The following is an 18481-nucleotide window of genomic DNA, read 5'->3' as shown; positions in this document are numbered from 1 at the left end:
GAACATTCTGGGGAAAATACCCTAAATGTATCTATTTGCTACCTTAATTCGGGATTGTATTTGTTGAGAGGAGAGAGCCTGGTAGGTGGCCCCTCTGTATCCTGACATATCATACAAACTCCATCAAAATAAGTCTCTTTCTAAATACAGTTGTTGACTCAGGCCAACCCTGTCTGCTGACAGACCCAACACTAACCAATTCAAGCATGTAGGGCTGTTCACCAACAACTACCCTATAATGAAAAGAAGATTTATACAAGTTAGGGATATGGGAAGGGAGCAGCTCTTCACACTCCATTTGGCCAACAGATCACCCCTGGGCTGTATCTGGGGCCCAGAGAAGAGTGACTGTCCCTTTTCCTAAAGAAATAATTTCCTAAAAGCTATAGCCTTTAAGGAAATTATTTTTCAGTGAACTCTTGGGAGTTTTCTCATTCGTTCAGCTGGTCCCTTTGTTGTGGGACAAACTCCTGTCAGTTACATCTTTTTTTGTAATTAGAGTTAAAATTCTAAGCCTAAAATGGAGTCTCTTGAGTTTGACCATGTTGCCCAAAAAACAACACTAAGGTGAGGCTGGGTGGGTCTGAAGAACCAGGAGCCCTGAGGTGTAATCTGGGCCCAGCTCTGTTCACCACTTGGGTGGTCTTGGGTGGGCTGCTTGACCTCCTCGGGCCTTGGTCCTTAGTGAAAAGGAGGCAATACCCTACTACTTCTTCGTACATCATAGGGTGGTTGTGAGGATAAGAAGAAATAATGTGCCCACAGGTACTTTGGAGGCATGCCTAGTGACATATAGCTGTGAGGTGAGTTATTACTGACCCAGGAATATTTGGGCAGAAGATTGGGAGTACTTTAGTTATTCTTTATGGAACACTTAGGCAAAATGTCACAGAGTCACTGAGAGCCTGATTGCACCAGTCTTGCTTTGGAATTTCAGTGTTTGAAGTAAACATAAGCTTCACTGAATCTGCAACCAGATACCTCTATCTGTGGCCTCCCTAACTCCACTGCCACAAATGTAGACTCGCCCATTTTACCTCTTTTATTCCCTGTTTGGTTTTTTAGACACCCGTTACCCCTGAGTGCTAAATAGTATATACCTTCTTGTAAAGACAAAAACAAATTAAAATAACTTTACTTGATAATTTCATATTACACTTGGAATAGTCCTTGTTCAGAAATTGCAGCTATCTGACTGGGAATCACTGAAGTAGATACAGTTTATTTTTTTAATTTTATTTTAAGATTTTATTTATTTATTCATGAGAGCCACACACAGAGAGAGAGGCAGAGACACAGGCAGAGAGAGAAGCAGGCTCCATGCAGGAGCCTGATGTGGGACTCAATCCTGGGACTCCAGGATCACGCCCTGAGCCGAAGGCAGATGCTCAACCTCTGAGCCACCCAGGGATCCCTGGAGATACAGTTTAAATGTTAACAGATATACACTATTTTATTTAGATGCTGTTTAGTATTAAACCGATTTAATTTGGGATGACTTCAAAAAATATTTCAATATTCCAGATAGAGAGTTCTGGAAAAATCTGTAGATTTTCTTTTTTTTCCCCCCATGTCATTGAATTCTTTTAGTAGCTGAGAAAAGCTGCATGCTGGAGTAGAAAATGGACCATGGGAGGAAGATTATAACCCATAACCTGGGTTATGGCCTCAGTTCTACCGTTGACTAGCTGCGATCCTAGGAGTGTTGTTTCATGTCTCTTGGTCTTTCTGTTTTCACTGTACTTTCTTCTAGCTAAAATAGTCTGTATTTGAATGTTCAGTTCATAGGTCAAATTTCTAAGATCCTCTTTGCACTTCATTTTTAAAAATTGGGATCATGGAGTTGGGCCAGCCAATTTTGGGGGTGGTAGTCATTGTCTGGTTCATTCACATCCTAGGGACAAAGGGCCATAGTCCCTGCCTTGTGACTGGGCAAGATATCCCCCTGCCACTGTCAGCACTGGGCTGACCTACACCAGCTGACTTCTCTCTCCCTTATCTCTTTTAGAACTCGTGATTCCGGACTCAGCCAATGTCTTTTATGCCATGAACAGCCAAGTGAACTTTGACTTCATTTTACGCAAAAAGAACTCCATGGAAGAGCAAGTGAAATTGCGTAGCCGGACCAGCTTGACATTGCCCAGGACAGCTAAACGGGGCTGCTGGAGCAACAGACAGAGCAAAATCACCCTCTGAAGGGAGGGACCAGTGGCCCCTTGCTTGCCAAAGGCAGACTGGGGCTGAGAACAGGCCATGCTGATTGCAACGACCATCCAGTGTTAGAGGATCATTGGCAAAGTCAACAGATATTTATTGAGTACCTCTGGTGTGCAAGGCACTATGATGGGCCTCCTGGGGAAATTGGAGATGAATTTGACATGAAAAGGATGAATGTTTCACTGATTCTCTTTGACCTATTTGAGACTGAAATGCAAATTATCCACTTTTATAAATATATATATATGTACACATATTTGGTACATATGTGTGTGTACGCGTGTATATATATACACACACACACACATACATACATATATATATATATAAATATATGAGGGACTTATGGGATATTCTGGACTATGGAAAAATGAATTTGCACAATGGCCTGGAAAGTTGAGGTCACTTTTTACAGGGAAATAGAAAGAACTGCAAACCTAGTCTCATACCTTCCGAGTAAATGGAATCAATCCTAGGAATACAGAGTGTCCTTTGTGCCAGTATTATAAGAAGTCCAAACCATTTTTATAAAGGAAGAGAATTACTTCCTCCATCAAGTGCCACCGGAAGAGAAGAGCTGCAGAGGCTAGAACTGCCGTGGCTGAATGAAAGGCCGCTTCGGAAAGGGTTTGGATGAGCCAGTGGCTTTAGACCTCTGCCTGCATCTGCCACTTCCTGCTGTCCCAGGGAGGGCCAGGAGGAGCTTCGGAGGCCCACCTGACCCACTGGGCCAGCCTTCATGACACCTCTGGAGTCAACACAAGCCCATTTTGATTTCTGGCATTGTGTTTCTGCCCCTCCCCCCCCCGACGGACATATCACAATCATTACTGCACAAGTAGCCATGCTCTTTGGTAACTTATCAGCCGGAAAAGAAAGCACAAAAGAATGGTGACTCATTTGGACTCTTACATGTCTTGGAATGCCACTACTTCATTGCCATTTCTGATCGCCTTCTTTTGCATGTAAAACTGTATGTCTGGAGTCTTTTGCCATCTGGATCGTAGTACCTCTCTATTATGTGCAATTTGTTCCTCAGGTGTAGAAATTCCTACTGCGATTGACCACATTTGATCCTCTTGAGCCTGTGAAAGATTTCTGAACAGCGATCGCTCTGTCAATAGGCCCTGGGAAGATGTGCCCTGCTGGTAGCAGCACACTAGTTTACTTACTAACCTTGGTAGCATTACTGTGCCTAGTCACGGGGAAAGAAATGGGGCTACGTATATCATCTAAACCATTTCTAATGAGGTACATTCCAGATGGAATCAATAACATTTTTTTTTTCAGGTCCCCACACTTGATGTCACAGTGTTACTGTTAAGTGACATTTTTGTCTCTAGTAACACCACCAACCCTCTCCCTTCTAGATTTGAGCTGTGCTGGGGTTTGAACTAAAAAGCCATAATGTGGGATATTGACATGTGTAAGAAGCACTTTCAGAATGTCCTTTTTCAGACAAAAATTCTCAAAATACCAGTTTTTATTCCAAAAATAAAAAGAACCAACCCAGATACGAAGCATAGATTGTAACATGAAGCTTTTTTTTTTTTTCTTTTTCCTAATTCTGGTAAAGACAGCTCCCAAAGGTTATGTGAGATTTATGTTATGTAAATAGCCATATGATATCTGCAAGAAACACCAGGGAAAGTTTAGAGATGTGTGGCAGTGGACCAAAGAATGAGCCAGGAAGGCCTCAGATTTCTTCTAGGTCTTTCTAGGAGATCAGACTGCCGTGGAAGACCGACTGGGTGTCAGCTAGTCGAAAAGCACTTTCTTCCGTTTGCAAGGCTCGTCCGATTTGTGCTTCTGTGTTTGGAGGAGAGATGGCCAGGGTGCTAGACATCATGGAGATGGAAGTAAATGTAGCCTCAGCCTGAATATCTTGGTTTGAAGGTCGCAAAATATAGGACCGTTGGCCTGGTTTAGGGTGTGGCTACAAAGACATACATGTTGTGCCCGTGTGCTCGCCCTATGTATTGTACTGTATATGTAGAGTCTAGATTTATATACTGCAATGTAAAAAATATATATATATATATATATATTTTCCTTTTTTAAAGACAATGGAAACTCCAAGTAGATAAAACATAGCCTCATTTATTTAATGCCACTTTAAATGTCTTAAATTTGTTTCCTGGTGGACAGCCGGGTAATGCTTTTAGCTGCTCGCATGCTTGTCTTTCTGCATCTCCATCACCTGTTTACCTTTTGGTTAAACTAATAAACTGGTTTGGGACTTGGTTGGCATGTGCTGCCAGACCCAAAGGGATCGTATCTGGAGTATTCCTCAGGTGGGTTCTGGGTTCCAGATATGTCAGTAAGCTTGTTGGAAGCCCGCTCTGACCCTATTGGAGGGAGGAGAGGGGAAGTCAGTGGCACTTAAGAGGAGATCCTCTCCACTGGTGTCTCGAGCATTTGGGGGAGAGATATGATATATCAGATATGATGCCTTGACAGATGGCCATTCTTAGGAGTCATGTGGATGGGGGACACTAAAAAAAGGAAAAAAAAAAAAACCACCTGAACTTAGAGTTAGGATCCAGGGTAGTACTTTGCCTCCTTTCTGACAGCCTTTTCCCTTTCTGTAATGGCTACCATCTATGCAATTCTTGAAACCATCCACGGTGCTCTGGAAGCCAGGGGGGCCTCTATGAAAGGAAGAAAGAAGGCTTTCCCAAAAAAACAATCAGAACCAGGCCACCTTCACTCAATAGATGAACATTATTGTCATCTCATCCTATGTCCAAAAAGTTTCCAGAATTATTGTCTACTGGATTCTTAAATGGCTCCAAGTGGTCAAATTTTCTGGGCCCTCATGGGATTTTGGAGAGAGCCAACTAGGTGTTTTAATAATTGATAATACGGGGGGTCCCTGGTGGCTCAGTGGTTGAGCATCTGCCTTTGGCTCAGGTCATGATCCTGGGGTCCTGGGATTGAGTCCTGCATCAGGGTCCCTGCAGGGAGCCTGCTTCTTCTGCCTATGTCTCTGCTTCTTTCTCTGTGTCTCTCATAAATAAATAAAATCTTTAAAAAGTAATTGATAATATGGGGGCAGGACAAGAAAAAGAGATTTCTATGTGTGGCACTAGGTGACGATTTTTTCAAGATCATTCTAGAAAACTGGTCTTATTTTTGCCTCTGTCTAGAAGCTGGACTTGGTTACTTTCTGCCCAAAGAAATATGTCTTAAAACTTCCTTTGGAATCTTTCAAATCCATCACGCAGCACAAGACCATGAGGAGGCAGACAGTATCACTCCATGTCCTGATACCAGTGGTGGCAGGAAGCTGCCTGGATGCCAGTCCTCTTGTTCTACAGATGCTGCTGCAGTAGTTGCCACTGGTTACAACAGCTAACCCCAGTTCCACTATGAGAAGTTATTTGCACCGTGTTTTGCTTTGCTATTGCCCCTAGAATCTCTCTTGGAGCAGAATACCTCTGGAAGGGATGGCTTAGGCTAGGTTCAGTTAAGCCGAAGAAACAAACCATGAAACCTCAGTAACCTCATGTTTTGTCGTGTGATGGTATGATGCAAATCGGGCAGCCCTCCTTAGGGACATTCCCCCTACTGTGGCTCCAGGACCCGGGCAGCGTCTCCCATCTCAGGGCCTTTCCTTCAAGACACAAAGTCATGATGGGAGGAACTCACACTGTTCCTAACTGCCTAGACCAAGGTCACAGTGCTGCTTCCGTTCGCTGTGCCTGGCCAGTCCATGGCCCTCGTGTAAATGCAGGGGAGTGGGGGAGTGGGGGCGGGGGTGTAGGAGAACACCCGGAGTGGATGGGGAGCATTAACCATCTCTGCCACAAAGGAGTTGTGTGTCCTTAGTAGGGTGCATGGATTTGTTCTTTCTTCAGTCAATGAACAAGTGTGTGTTTGGAACACATGGCAGTGAGAACCTGAGATGGGGCTGAAGAGAACCAAGGAAGGGCTAATGAGAGGGAGGCGCTCAAAGGAGAAAATACCAGAAAGAGTAATTTAATTCTGTCTAGAATTGGACTTAATAAATTTATGTTTAGCTTTTAGCTGCCATGACCACCAATTTACACGCTTCTAATGGTGGTCCCTACTTCGACCAAAGTAGGATCTATTTTTCAGATGTTGTATGTCAAGTTAAAAGAAAAATCTAGGAAATTTGAAGTGCTGGCACGTAAATCATGAGATGAAATAGAAGCCAGGCAAATTTAATTCTTGTAGCCTCAGATTTTGAAATCTAGGATTTGGTGTGGTTTCTCAGGACCCCTACCCAGAAAACTGGGGAAGCAATTCACTTAGCTAACAGTCTGAGGAATCCAGTGAATTGCACATTTTCTTACGCGTTGGAAGCCATCTTACAGATGCAGTTAATCCTCTCAGATTATGACATAGGGGCTGAGGCCCGGAGTGGTCAAGTCAGTGACCCAAGATTAGGGGCAAAGCTCTAAATTATCAGAACCCCACTGTGTGCATGTCACACTGGGATGGGCACCGAATCCGGGAAGCTCTCTTGACATATATTCCTCCACATGGAACAGGAGAGAATGCCTGGGGTCTGTTGGCTCCATCCCCAGCCTTCTGATGATGAGAATTCACACAAGCCGTCTTGGTTCGATGGGCATCTGGTCATTTCTTTAAAGTCTCCAGGGAACGTCCTGCTGCAGGTTCGAGCACTGCTACCCGTTTTCCTGGGCATTACCCCATCTCACAGATGAGGAAGCAAAGCCATAAGGATCAGGATGACCTAGTGAGATCCCCAGCTAGGTCTGGAATCCATTTCTGGTCCATGAACTTGCTCTCCTACACACCCCCCAACTGGGGGCTGGGGTGGCAGCTAGGGAGGAGTCTCCTGCAAAGAGCACCAACTGGACACGGAGTTGCAGGAGGAGTGGACATGACCCGGGCTTGGGTGCCATCCAGGGGCACCGGAACCAGGCTCAGCCTCCCTGTAAGCCAGCTCTCGGTCCCCAAGGCCTTTATCTCAGGCTTCCCAGAAGCAATCATTTTTATTTCCACCACTGTTTAAGTGCAAAGCAACCATTTGTGGCACAGTTCCAAGTTCTTACACAAAGGGTACCAATAAATCTAATTTTTAAAAAGTGAATAAACTTTCTGGATTGCTGCAGCCATTTAAATAAAAGAAAGCAAGGTACCATGTTCAAAATGAGAGAAGCATCCTAAATGAGACGGTTAGCTCGCTCCCAGACGTGGATCTGCGACCCTCGTTTATACGCTGACACCCAGGCACCCAAGGACTCGGTTTGGCCACTAATCACACATGGTATTTCGCAGGTGGGACGTTGGCCTTGGGGCCGGTGGTGCAAGCTCCGTTGCACGTTGGGGTCTGTGTGAGAGAGAGGCCGAGGTGGGCGCGTGGGGTGTTAGTGAGGACGGGGCACACCTGCATGCGAAGCCTTGCGTGGAGCTGGAGAGAGCGCGCCCAGGCCCCTCACCACCTGGGTCACTTACTGTAGCTGCTGCCTCATCTGGGAAGTGGGGCCTGGGAGGAGCCAGGGCGGCGGGGCAGCCTTCCATCGGGCGCAGGCCCGGGGCAGCAGCACGGGCAGGGCCGCAGGGCCCCCGGGGGAGGCCACCAGGCAGTGTCACCCTCGGCCGCGGCCCAGCAGCTCGGGCGCAGGCGGTGGGCCCCTGGCCTTGCCCACCCGCAGGCCGGGCTTCCGACGGAGCAGCGGGGGTGAAGGGGCCCTGTCTGAACAGAGGGCACCCCCCCCCACCCCCCGGGAAGGAGCTGGGCCAGCACACAGGGGGGCTCCTCTGATTCCCTCTGCCGTCGGGGCAGTGTCCCCCCAGCAGGCCCGCTCCCCTCCCCCCTCCTCTGTGCTCACCTGGGCCCGCTCTCCCCCGCGCCCATGGCCCCGGTCATGCACCCGGCGAGGTGCTGCCGTCCCACAGGCGCCCGACCCCTGCGGCCCGGCTGCCACCTCCGCCCCAAGCCGCCTTGTCTGGTTTCTCCCTCTGGGCCTCTCCCTCCTCTGTCTGGCAGGGCCTCCAGCTTCACATTCTCTCCCGGCCTGGACTTGGCCTCAGTTGCTCTGTCCTTGCACTTCCCGCCTGGGCTCTCGGAGCCGCCCTGGAGGCCCCTCTTCCCTCTCCCCTCAAACTCCCTGTCCCCCCACACTCGCTTCCTCCCTGGGCCCAGCCTGGACATAATAGCCTCCGCAAGTCTTCACATCAAGACCAGTGGGTTTTGGGGTTTTTTTTAGATTTTATTTATTTATTCATGAGAGACACAGAGAGAGAGAGGCCGAGACACAGGCAGAGGGAGAAGCAGACTCCACGCAGGGAGCCCGATGTGGGACTCGATCCCGGGTCTCTAGGATCCCGCCCCAGGCCGAAGGCAGGCGCTTGACTGCTGAGCTCCCCAGCGTCCCTAAGGGCCAGCGGTTTTCAAAGCAGCCGAGACTCTGCAGGTCACACCACCAACACTTAGACACCTCAACTCCTGCCCGGGGTGGCGCATGGGGGCCCTCCCTAAACTGCCCGGTCTCTTTTGGGAGAGGACGCTTTGCCGTTATTTTCTGAGCTCTTCGGAAGACCTCAGTGCGCTGCCACCACACTCTGATCAAAGTCTCCCAGCGTGTGACCAGCCTCCGCCAGGACGCGCCACCCCAGAGGAGCTGCCTCTGGACCCGCGGCGGCTGCGGGGGCTGCGAGTCAGCTCTGCAGGCCTTGGAATTACTCCAACGTGAGATTTTATTAAAACGCCCATTCCAGCGGCAGCCGAGCCGGAGAAACTACAGGGAGGGACGTAAAAACAAACCTAGCAAATTAAAAATAAAGAGAAACCAATGTGCAGAGGTGATCCTTCATTCTTTCCACCCTCTTTGCGGGCAGATGGGAGGATGGCTCTGGGCTGGTGCGGCCCAGCTGGTGTCAGCCAAGCGACCCGAGCAAAGATCATCCCAAGGATTAATACAGCTACGGATGGAAGCAAAAATATGGGCCATTTTAGGTAAATTCACAGAGCAGAAGGGAGCCATTCTCCAGCCCAATAGCACATTTTAATGGAGTTACTTGCCTTGGAATCCTATTTAGTGTTGAAGGATTCTGTCCATAAATTCTTCCTGAAGGTTCGCCTCAACTCTTCAGGCTGTGATTCCAGCCACGGCCTCTTGTTCTGTGCTCCTGAGACGAGGAGGCACCGTTTTCTGTGTAATCTACGATAATGCACTAAACCCCACCAGCGTTACTTCTGTCTTTTCCAACGAGGCAAAAAGGACTTCCTGGCCACCATGAGTCAGACTCTTCATCCTTGTCCCACTGCGCTGCGTTGACTCTAGGCCGTCGTCAGTCGGCTCACCCACAGGCCTCCTCATGTGCCACTGCCCCTTCCTGGTCCTCCTCCCTCTACCACGTTTAATCAGAACATCCTGGGAGGGAAGGTTCTTTCTAAAATTACAAACCTCCCCACAAACATAAAACATGGGCATAGCGATTATTTCCAAGGCTGCCCGTTCCTGGGTTCCTTGGTCACCGTGTCATGCTATTTTCTTATCAAATGACTAGCCTCGTTTTGACCCTCACTTTGTCATTAGTTAACTCTTCAGTGAACTGATTACTTGTCAGTCATGGGTAACACTTTTTTTTTTTTTTTAAGGTAGGCTCCACAACCCAACTCACAACCATAAGATCAAGACCTGAGCCGAGGGATCCCTGGGTGGCGCAGCGGTTTGGCGCCTGCCTTTGGCCCAGGGCGCGATCCTGGAGACCCGGGATCGAATCCCACGTCGGGCTCCCGGTGCATGGAGCCTGCTTCTCCCTCTGCCTGTGTCTCTGCCTCTCTCTCTCTCTGTGTGACTATCATAAATAAATTAAAAAAAAAAAAAAAAGAAACCTCTGCATATCTGTCAGGAAAGTAACCAAGAATTCTCCCAGAAACAAAGTTCTCTTCATTTGTGACAGGTGATAACCCAGGGAGGAAGGGTAGCTGACTCACCTTGTCATTGTGATCCGGTCTCAATCTTGTTTCCTGTCACCAACCCCAACACAACCCCGACTTCTCAGAACCTCCAGGCCACCATCACTCCCCAGCAGGCCCCTTCCCAGCCCCTTCTCAGTGCCTAGAAAGCATCCCCACCCACCATACTCAACCCTCCTCCTTCTTTTGAAGGCTCATTCATGTCCCCAAAGCCAACACAACTGTCACCTTCCCGGCCACCTTCCCAACAAAGCTGCCCATCAGTCTTCCTCAGCAGAACCGGGTTCTCTGAGGTCCTATAGCCCATTTTGTTCCTGTCCCTGAAACAAAGCCTTCCTGCTTGGATGGCTGCTCCCCTGGACTGTGGAGCTTCCAGCAGTGGGGAACTTCCCTCATCCTCTGAGCATCTTAGTGTCCAGCACAGGGCCTGAAATAGGGCCATGCTCCCATCTGGTTGGGGGAGGCTTGATCTGAATTTCAAGGGGTCACAGAGGCCAACATGGATTCTCTCTCGCTCCTTTTTTTTTTCTCCCCAGGATACAGTCCTATAGTCTTGGACAGCATCTCTCAATGAATGGCGAGTCTCACCTATAGCACAATAATACAAGATGGGCCTTTCCTTGCCACCCTCCCACTGGGGCTCCTGATTTTCCGTAGCCCAGAAAATGATTCCACTTACCCACCTCCACCCAGCAGGCTAAAACAACTCCCACTGGACAGGAAGATTGGTGACCACCCTTTCTTGTTCGCTATGGGGGTGAGCAGCACCCATGGCCTCCGACATCCTCGGCCCAATGCAGACCTGGAAGCTCCACTGGCACTGGCCAGTGGTCAATGTTGGCAGAACCAGTGAACAATCACAATGTTGAGCTATTTTTTTTTTTTTATTTTTCACAAAGATCTCTAGAAGGCAAGTAGTTTATCATTTCTCCTCCTGAAATGACACAGCACGATAGACAGTGTAGGATGCCGCGATGCCGGCTCTTTCCTGTCCTCCGGAGTTCCTGCCCAGTTCACGCCCCAGGGAACCCAAAGCAGGGCCCATGCAGTGTGGCCTCTGCAAGTCCTAGGTGCTCAGTCCATGCTCAGCAGCACCAGCACTGCTAAAGTCAAGCTCGTCGTCCAGAAGGTCCCACCTTGGATCCCAAGATCCAGAGATGGATCCAGGTGGGGGTTCCAGACAGGGTTTAACTTCCAGAGGCAAAGAGCAGGTGCCACAGCCGGAGATAAAGGCCACTGACACTGCTAAGGGCAAATGTCACGACTTAAGACTAGAGTGGAGACAGGAAGTAAATGAGGTCAAGGAACCCCTGGATTGTTGAAGAGGCGGCTTTTTAAAAACAAACGCGGGCGTGCAGAGCACAATGTTCACAACAAAACAGCGCTGCTTGAGATCCCAGACCCAAGCAGGCAGAAGCAAAGGCTGGGCTAACGGAGCCAGAACTTTATTCACAGTAGAACAGTCCTAATCTAAAATTCTAGAATTTAAGACCAATATCTTTTAAGAATGAGAATTCATAAACCCATCAGACCAGCTGACAGTAAAAGGGAAAAAAAAAACTCTCCACTAAACAAAACCACACAAAAGTCAATTCAATCTTTCTCCACCCGCAACCTCCCGACCACCTCCGACCCTATTAAAAAAAATACATCATGAAAGTCAGGCACACTTGCACACACTCAAATATGCAAACAAAATTCAAAATACCCAAGGAAACCTTGGAGATCACCTAAGGGTTTTTCACTAGCTCCCCAGATGCTCTTTTTTGTTTGTTTGGTTTTTTTTTTTTTTTTTTTTTTAGAAAAGAAAAAGAGGCTCTGACAGGTATGTCTAAGCAGTAAAGACTGAAGTGGGCTGAGATCCCCTTCCTCAGCCTCCCTGCCTCCTAGTCAATGCAGAAGAATATGGACAGTGAGTCAAGAAGGAAGCCGAGGCTGGTGTGGTGTGGAAGGCGAGCAGCCTTGCTGTCCTGCGGCCTGGGGGTGTCACCAGGGAGCGGGGCTGGGTTTACCCAGCAACCCTGCCCGGGAGCTCTGCTCCAAGTCGTGAAGCCCGGGGAGGAGTGTGTGGGGAGGGTATTTCTGGAGGCAGAGTTTTACTGCTTGCAGGCGGGCGAACACAAACCTGAGGAGAAGCATCATGAGAGATCTTGAGCATCACAGATTGTGGAATTGGCACAGAAGGTAGCCCAACACTGCACCTTCCGGAAAATCAATCCATGAGGAAAGCAGAGAGGTCCTCTGCCCAGGATGCTGGCTCCGAGAGCTTCCCTGGTTGTTGGCCTCAATCAGTTGATCGGTCCATTATTTCTGAGCAAGTTCTGTCATCCGAAATGGAAGAGCATTTGTTTCCAGATGGTGAGACTCTCCCACTCAACAGGCCTCCCTGGAAGAGCCAGGCTGGGAAATGCAACAGAACCAGATCTCACACTCACTACTCCCCAGGGTGCTAGGAAAGCTTGAAGAATCTGTTTCTCTGCCCAATCCTACAGATATTTCCCCCCACATTTTTTAGAATAAATAATTCAAAATAGAACGAAAGATCCAGGCAAGGACAGTTGCTGGCCTGAAAATGCGCTCTGCCTCTTAGCAGTGACTCATAAAACTCACACTCACAATTCACGCCCAGCCTCAGGCGTGAAGGGGAGAGTGTGGCAGGCCACAGAGGCACAGTGACCCCTGGGACAGAAGTTAGACACCAGCCCGAACCCCCTTATATATTAAATTTCTCTTCATAAATAGAGCATCTGAACTCGAGTGACCACAGTAAAAGGCCAAAGTCTGAGTTCTTTTTTCCTCAAATATCTACACAAACCTTCAAATATCTACTAAACTCTACCCACATGGCAAACTTGATGCCTCATGATGAGAGCTTCAAACGCCATGATAGTCAAAGGCCAAGTCTCAGACAGACCCAAATACTCATCCCTATTGGATAACGAGGACTAGGATGAACAGCTCACTTTGGCTCATCACAGAATTCCTTTAAACCGAAGCCCAAATTAATTTGATCTTAAATGATCTGGTCCCCCTGACCTATAAACTTGTTAGGTGCACAAGTTTTCAAGGTCACACTTATGATAGAAAACAGGCCCTTGAGACCAATGGATGTGATCCAGTTGGCTCGGCTGCCTTGCCTGCCCACTTACAGATGTGACTACCTTCCTCAGGGGTGAGTGTCTGGGCCATACTGTTCATTCTTAATGTGGGAAGCAGTAGCATATGGATAATACACTGAGGGGCTAGGTATCTGGATTGGGGTTTGTCTCGATGGTTGCCAGGAAATTGATCTTCTAGCCATCCTAGGAAATTTGGGTTAAGTTTCCCTCTTATCCTCCCCTGTCAAGAATATATTAATTTTGCTCAATCACAGTAGACCACTTTGATTAGATGACAGGGGCCACTAAAAGAAACTGGAGCAAACAGATGAATAGCCCGTTAGAAAAATCAAGGGTGGTGAATCCCCCCATGGAGGCTTCATAGCTCATCCTTTGAAGGCACAGTGTCCACGGAGGTTGGCGACGGCAGGGCCTCTGTGTTCTTGGCGTTGCGGTGGATGTGACTTTGCTTCCGGGACTTCCAGGAATGGGTCCTATCCCAATCGGTGGCCACTGTCTCATTGTCCCAGATGGTCGAGGTCTCTGTGTCACTCAGATACCCCGGCTGGCCCGTGTAGTGTGTGGGGTAGATGAGCAAGGGTTCGGCAGAGAAGGCTTTTAGGTCCCTGGATTCATAATACTCCTTGTACTCAGCTCTGCAAACAAGAGGCATATGGGTGCATGAGGGGGTAGGACATTTAGAGAACAGAGGAAAAGAGCAGAGGGGTCTGCTGGTTGTCTCTTACATTGACATGGATGCCTTCGATTATTTTTAAAGTTGTGTCCTTTGTGGAAAAGTTTAGTCTACAAACACAATAAACATTTCTTTAAAAGCCTTCAGAGGAGGGGCACCTGGGGTAGCTCAGTGGTTGAGCGTCTGCCTTCGGCTTAGGTCGTGACCCCAGGGTCTTGGGATCAAGTCCCACATCAGGATCTCCATGGGGAGCTTGCTTCTCCCTCTGCCTGTGTCTCTGCCTCTCTCTGTGTGTCTCTCATGAATAAATAAATAAAATCTTAAAAAAAAAAAACAGCTTCTAGATGATCTAAACAAACACACAAAGAGAAAGGTCAGGATAGTTCTGTTATATTTGGAGAGACTTGTTTAAAAGATGAATTTTAGGTCTTACTCTAAAAGCTGAGTGGGACATAACAATAGATAAATGTGATCACTTTGTGGAAGATGCCCTGTTCCTGGATTAATAAATTAGTTGAGATCTGAGCAGCAGGGGTGGGATAAGTGACACAGTGTAGGCTTGGAGGCATGCCAACTTGGCTTTGCATCCCTCCTCCCTGTGGGTATAAAGGGGACAATGACTCGGCCTCCCCTCCCTCCCCAGGCTCCTGCGCCCCTAGCTCAGTCAGTGCTCCGTGGGTGTTAGTTTCCTTTCGGTTACAAGGATGGTGGTTGGCCTCCATGTTCCTGTGAGGACGCAGATACAAAGTCAGTTGTGTCGAACAGGGTGAGGAGCTAGCTCCAACTGAAGACAGGAGACAAAATGACCGAGATGCAGGACAGGAATTCTCAACCACTCAGATAAAGCCCATCTAGTAAGGAGATCACCCGGCAACTGAGAGAAGGAGCAGAGGCTAGAACCTGGTCTCCTGTTCCTTAATGAATTTAGGACTCATTGATTGAGAAGCTATTATGTGTAGAGTTTGGACGAGGTTCTAAGGACACAGGGATGTGAGACTCTTCCTGCCTCAATGGGCTCACAGGTTACTGGGGAGAAGGACAGGTAAGCCACCAACTTCCATACCCTTCGAACAATGCTAGCTTAGAGTAAGCTCCGGTGTTATGGGAACCCTGAGCATCGTCCTGCCTTCTTCCAGAGATGCCCCACTCAAAGGCCACCTCCACCCTTCCTGAGCCTCTAACACACCTTGGTGACTGCAGGTATCACAGCCATCACGGGGACTGTTCACAAGTCTGAATTCCTGACCAGACTGTGAGCTCTGCGAAGACGGGGGCCCCTGCCAGGCCAACAAGCATCCCCAGTGGACTGAGAAGTGAACTGAAACCTTTAAGGTGCTCAGGAAGATGGCCTTCAACTCCAGGTGTACAAGTTTACCAAAAAAAGGTAAAAAACCAGGAGAGGACCGAGCATCTTATGTCCAGTTAAACTACATACTGGGTATTACGGAGGACCCCTATGAAAGATTCACCGTTTCTGCCTCAGCTTCCCCTTCTGTACAAGGGGGTAATCATTACACTCAGGTCAGCCTCTCTGAGTCATGATTCTGGAAAGATCATTGAGGAAAGCAGTACAGCTTTAGAAAATACCATGTACTGCCAAGAAACTGAGTACCATAATATATGAGCAGGGATGGGGGGGTGCCCAAGCCAGGCAGGCAGTGCAGGGAGACTCACACAGGATGCTTGTTGTACATGATTGGCAGGAACTCGTCCACTGGCAGCATCTTCCCAAAAGGATCGGCTCCAACCAGTTTCTGTGCTCCTTCCAGAGAGATGACATAGCCCAGAGTCCAGTAGGAGTAGTCGGCTTCGACCAGATTTCCCACGTTGGGCACTGCTTTCTCTGGCTCCTTCACCTGCATCCTCTTCCTACCGATGTAGCTAAAAGGAAGCAGACGGAGGAGAAACACTCCCATGTGAATATTAGACATCTGTAAGAACCGAGCATGGGTTTGCAGATAGTTCTTGAAAGCTTGGACCAACGGCGTCTAACATCCAAAGTATCCCACCACAGATCACGCCCCATCCACCCACTATGACTGTCACCTGCCATGAACGGGGCCACTTTGCTGGCTCCATTTATCAACATCCCAACTGCTCTTGCCTAGCACAGGCCTCCAGCCTGGAAGTCAAATTATAACTAAAAGATCACTTGGATCATTTTTGCAAAGATGGTAAGGGACTGCCAGCTGTGTTTACAGAGGTTGGAAGTAGACAAAAAAAAAAAAAAAAAAAAGGCCAGATGTGAGATCCTGAGTTTTCAAGTCTCTAGAGTCTCAGTGTCCGATGTTCTTTGGGGCAGCCCTCCAGATGCTGACTAAAAAGGATGTGGGAGAGAACCAGTCTGTGGTAAAAGACCAAGGAACCCGGTGGCCCCAAGGGGGTCCTTCCTGGGGAGAATGAGTGACAAAGCCTGCCTGGCTTTCTCTTCCTCAAGCGCACCTAAGCTCTGCCCTCACTTTGTTCTAAGAAAAGCACCCAGGCTGGTCCTGTCCTCCTCGAGCACAAGATATACCCTCCGCCATTCCAGGGTTCCCACAGGCTACCCATGGATCTATGATCCCTCACTTTTGTCTGGAACTTGTCTGTCTTCCACTTGCCTGGAGCAAGTTGAGGAGGTAAGGGCTTCCTGCCTGGAGGCAAAGCTGACTTCCTCTATTTTGTCTTAAAATGATCTCATTCAACAGTTAAATGATTCCTCTTGTCAAAACATCCCACGATTTGTAGAATAAGTCATTGTTCACCTTCTCAGGAATCAAACACAGATCCTCTCAGCCACTGTCCCTTGAGACTACAGAGTCTGAATTTCTCTCATGTACCATCAAGTGGAAGAGAAACTCCCACTGAGCACTTGAGACGTGGCTAGAGTGACCGGAACTGAGTTTGTACTGATTCATTTTACATAGTTGAAGCTGAAATTTTAAAAGAAAACTGAAGATGTGTAAGATATTTTTTCCATTAAACAAAACTGTTTCGGTAGTACTACAGTTCATTTAAGCAGTTGAAAACTTAGCATCTAGATTAGACTGAAACATGTTGTAAGCATAAAATACATACTGGATGTTAGAGAGGATAGAAAAAAACGTAGGGGCACCTGGGTGGCTCAGTTGGTTTAGTGTCTGACTTGATTTTGGCTCAGGTCATGATCTCAGTGCTGTGAGATCAAGCCCTGTGTTGGGCTCCATGCTGGGTGAGAGCCTATCCCTCTAAAAAAAAAAAAAAAAGAAGAAAGAAAAAAAAAAAAAAGAAAAACTTAAAAAAAGAAAAAACAAAAACAAAACCACATAGACTATCAATTGATTATTGATTACATGTTAAATATGGATTACACTTTAAAGTAATAATATTTAGTGGTGTTGGAGTAAATAAAATGTATTATTAAATTCACCTAATGTATTTTTTACCATTTGAATAGGATCACTGGAAAATTTTAAATGACATATGTGGCTCATGTGATATCCCTGTTGGATAGCACTGCCCTAGATGATTCCAGTGGCTTGTTCTACTCTTCCTATTTACTATTTCCTTTTCTGGAGAAATCTAACATAGCTGGCATGGACAGTTTATCAGCTTTCATGTTTTGAGCTTCGGTAACTTTAATTTTAGAAAGAGACACATGAAGGGTAGTTGGGTGGCTGAGTTGGTTAAATGATACACTCTTGATTTTGGTTCACGTCATGATCTCAGGAACATGAGATCGAGCCCTGCATCGGGCTTTGTGTTAAGCAATAGAGTCTGCTTAAGACTGTTCTTAAGACTCTTCTCTGTCCTTCCACCCCCACCCCCACTCATGCTCAAAAAAAAAAAGGAAAGGAAAAGGTGAAAAATTTGAAACCACTGTCCTTCTTTACGTAATTGAGATCAGTGGAATATTTGGACTTGGCCAATCTGTGAAATTTAGGAAAGATTTTTGTTTCTGTGTCCCTATCGTTCCCTATATTCATATCCTTATCCAACCATTGTGCTTTCTTGGATGTGTTGGTAATTTGTCCCAAGAAATGCACCAGCTAAACCACAAGTGGACAAGGACATGTGGCAATCAGAAGCCTTAGACCCCCCAAGTTGAGTCGTCTGATTCCAAGGCTTATGTCAAAGTTGCCTTTGCAGGTCATGTGAGTGTAAAATGGCTTCCAGGCTCCATGCTTGTGAGGTGTAGCCACAGGCTGCAGAGCTATAGACTCAGACTGAGGTGTAGGACTTCTTGGGGTTTATAAGAACAAACAAGGATCCTGAGGGACAGTGCAGAGTCTAATCACATGGCTGACATCTGACAGGGAGCCAGTCTCTTTTTACTACACAGTACTGATTTCTGGGTCTATTCCCCGTGGATTAGTTGAGCCATTACTAGGTTTCTTTTGGGCTCAGAATGGTATGTTTTCTGAGAGAACAAGTATTCCACCTGGACCCATAGTTAACTTTCCCTAGGAGGATGGGAGGAGTAGGGACAGCTGGTCTGCTGCAGCCACTCCAAAGGAATGGGCTCTGATTTGATGAAATTGCCTTTGACACACAGCTGGGAAGTGTACATAATGCTTGGGAACTTTCTGCCTCATT

General features: G+C 47.5%; 2 protein-coding genes across 6 annotated transcripts in view; one reads left to right on the top strand and one right to left on the bottom strand.

Annotated features, from left to right (window-relative positions):
• Positions 1-6327, top strand: part of RGL1 (ral guanine nucleotide dissociation stimulator like 1) — a 261146-nt gene extending 254819 nt beyond the window's left edge. For both annotated transcript variants that reach the window (XM_041755483.1, XM_041755490.1), the window contains one exon: positions 2009-6327. In XM_041755483.1, coding sequence (XP_041611417.1) covers positions 2009-2196 — 188 coding nt within the window. In that variant the 3' untranslated portion in view covers positions 2197-6327. The remainder of the gene's footprint in view (positions 1-2008) is intronic.
• Positions 6328-11022: 4695 nt separating this feature from the next.
• Positions 11023-18481, bottom strand: part of COLGALT2 (collagen beta(1-O)galactosyltransferase 2) — a 116090-nt gene continuing 108631 nt past the window's right edge. For all 4 annotated transcript variants that reach the window (XM_041755514.1, XM_041755499.1, XM_041755523.1 and 1 more), the window contains exons 11-12: positions 15602-15808; positions 11023-13889 (exon numbers count right to left, since the gene is read on the bottom strand). In XM_041755514.1, the coding sequence (XP_041611448.1) occupies positions 13613-13889; positions 15602-15808 (484 nt within the window). In that variant the 3' untranslated portion in view covers positions 11023-13612. The remainder of the gene's footprint in view (positions 13890-15601; positions 15809-18481) is intronic.

Source organism: Vulpes lagopus, chromosome 1, assembly GCF_018345385.1.
Source record: "Vulpes lagopus strain Blue_001 chromosome 1, ASM1834538v1, whole genome shotgun sequence".
Classification (NCBI taxonomy): Eukaryota; Metazoa; Chordata; class Mammalia; order Carnivora; family Canidae; genus Vulpes; species Vulpes lagopus.
This window is presented reverse-complemented; position numbering and strand designations above follow the sequence as displayed.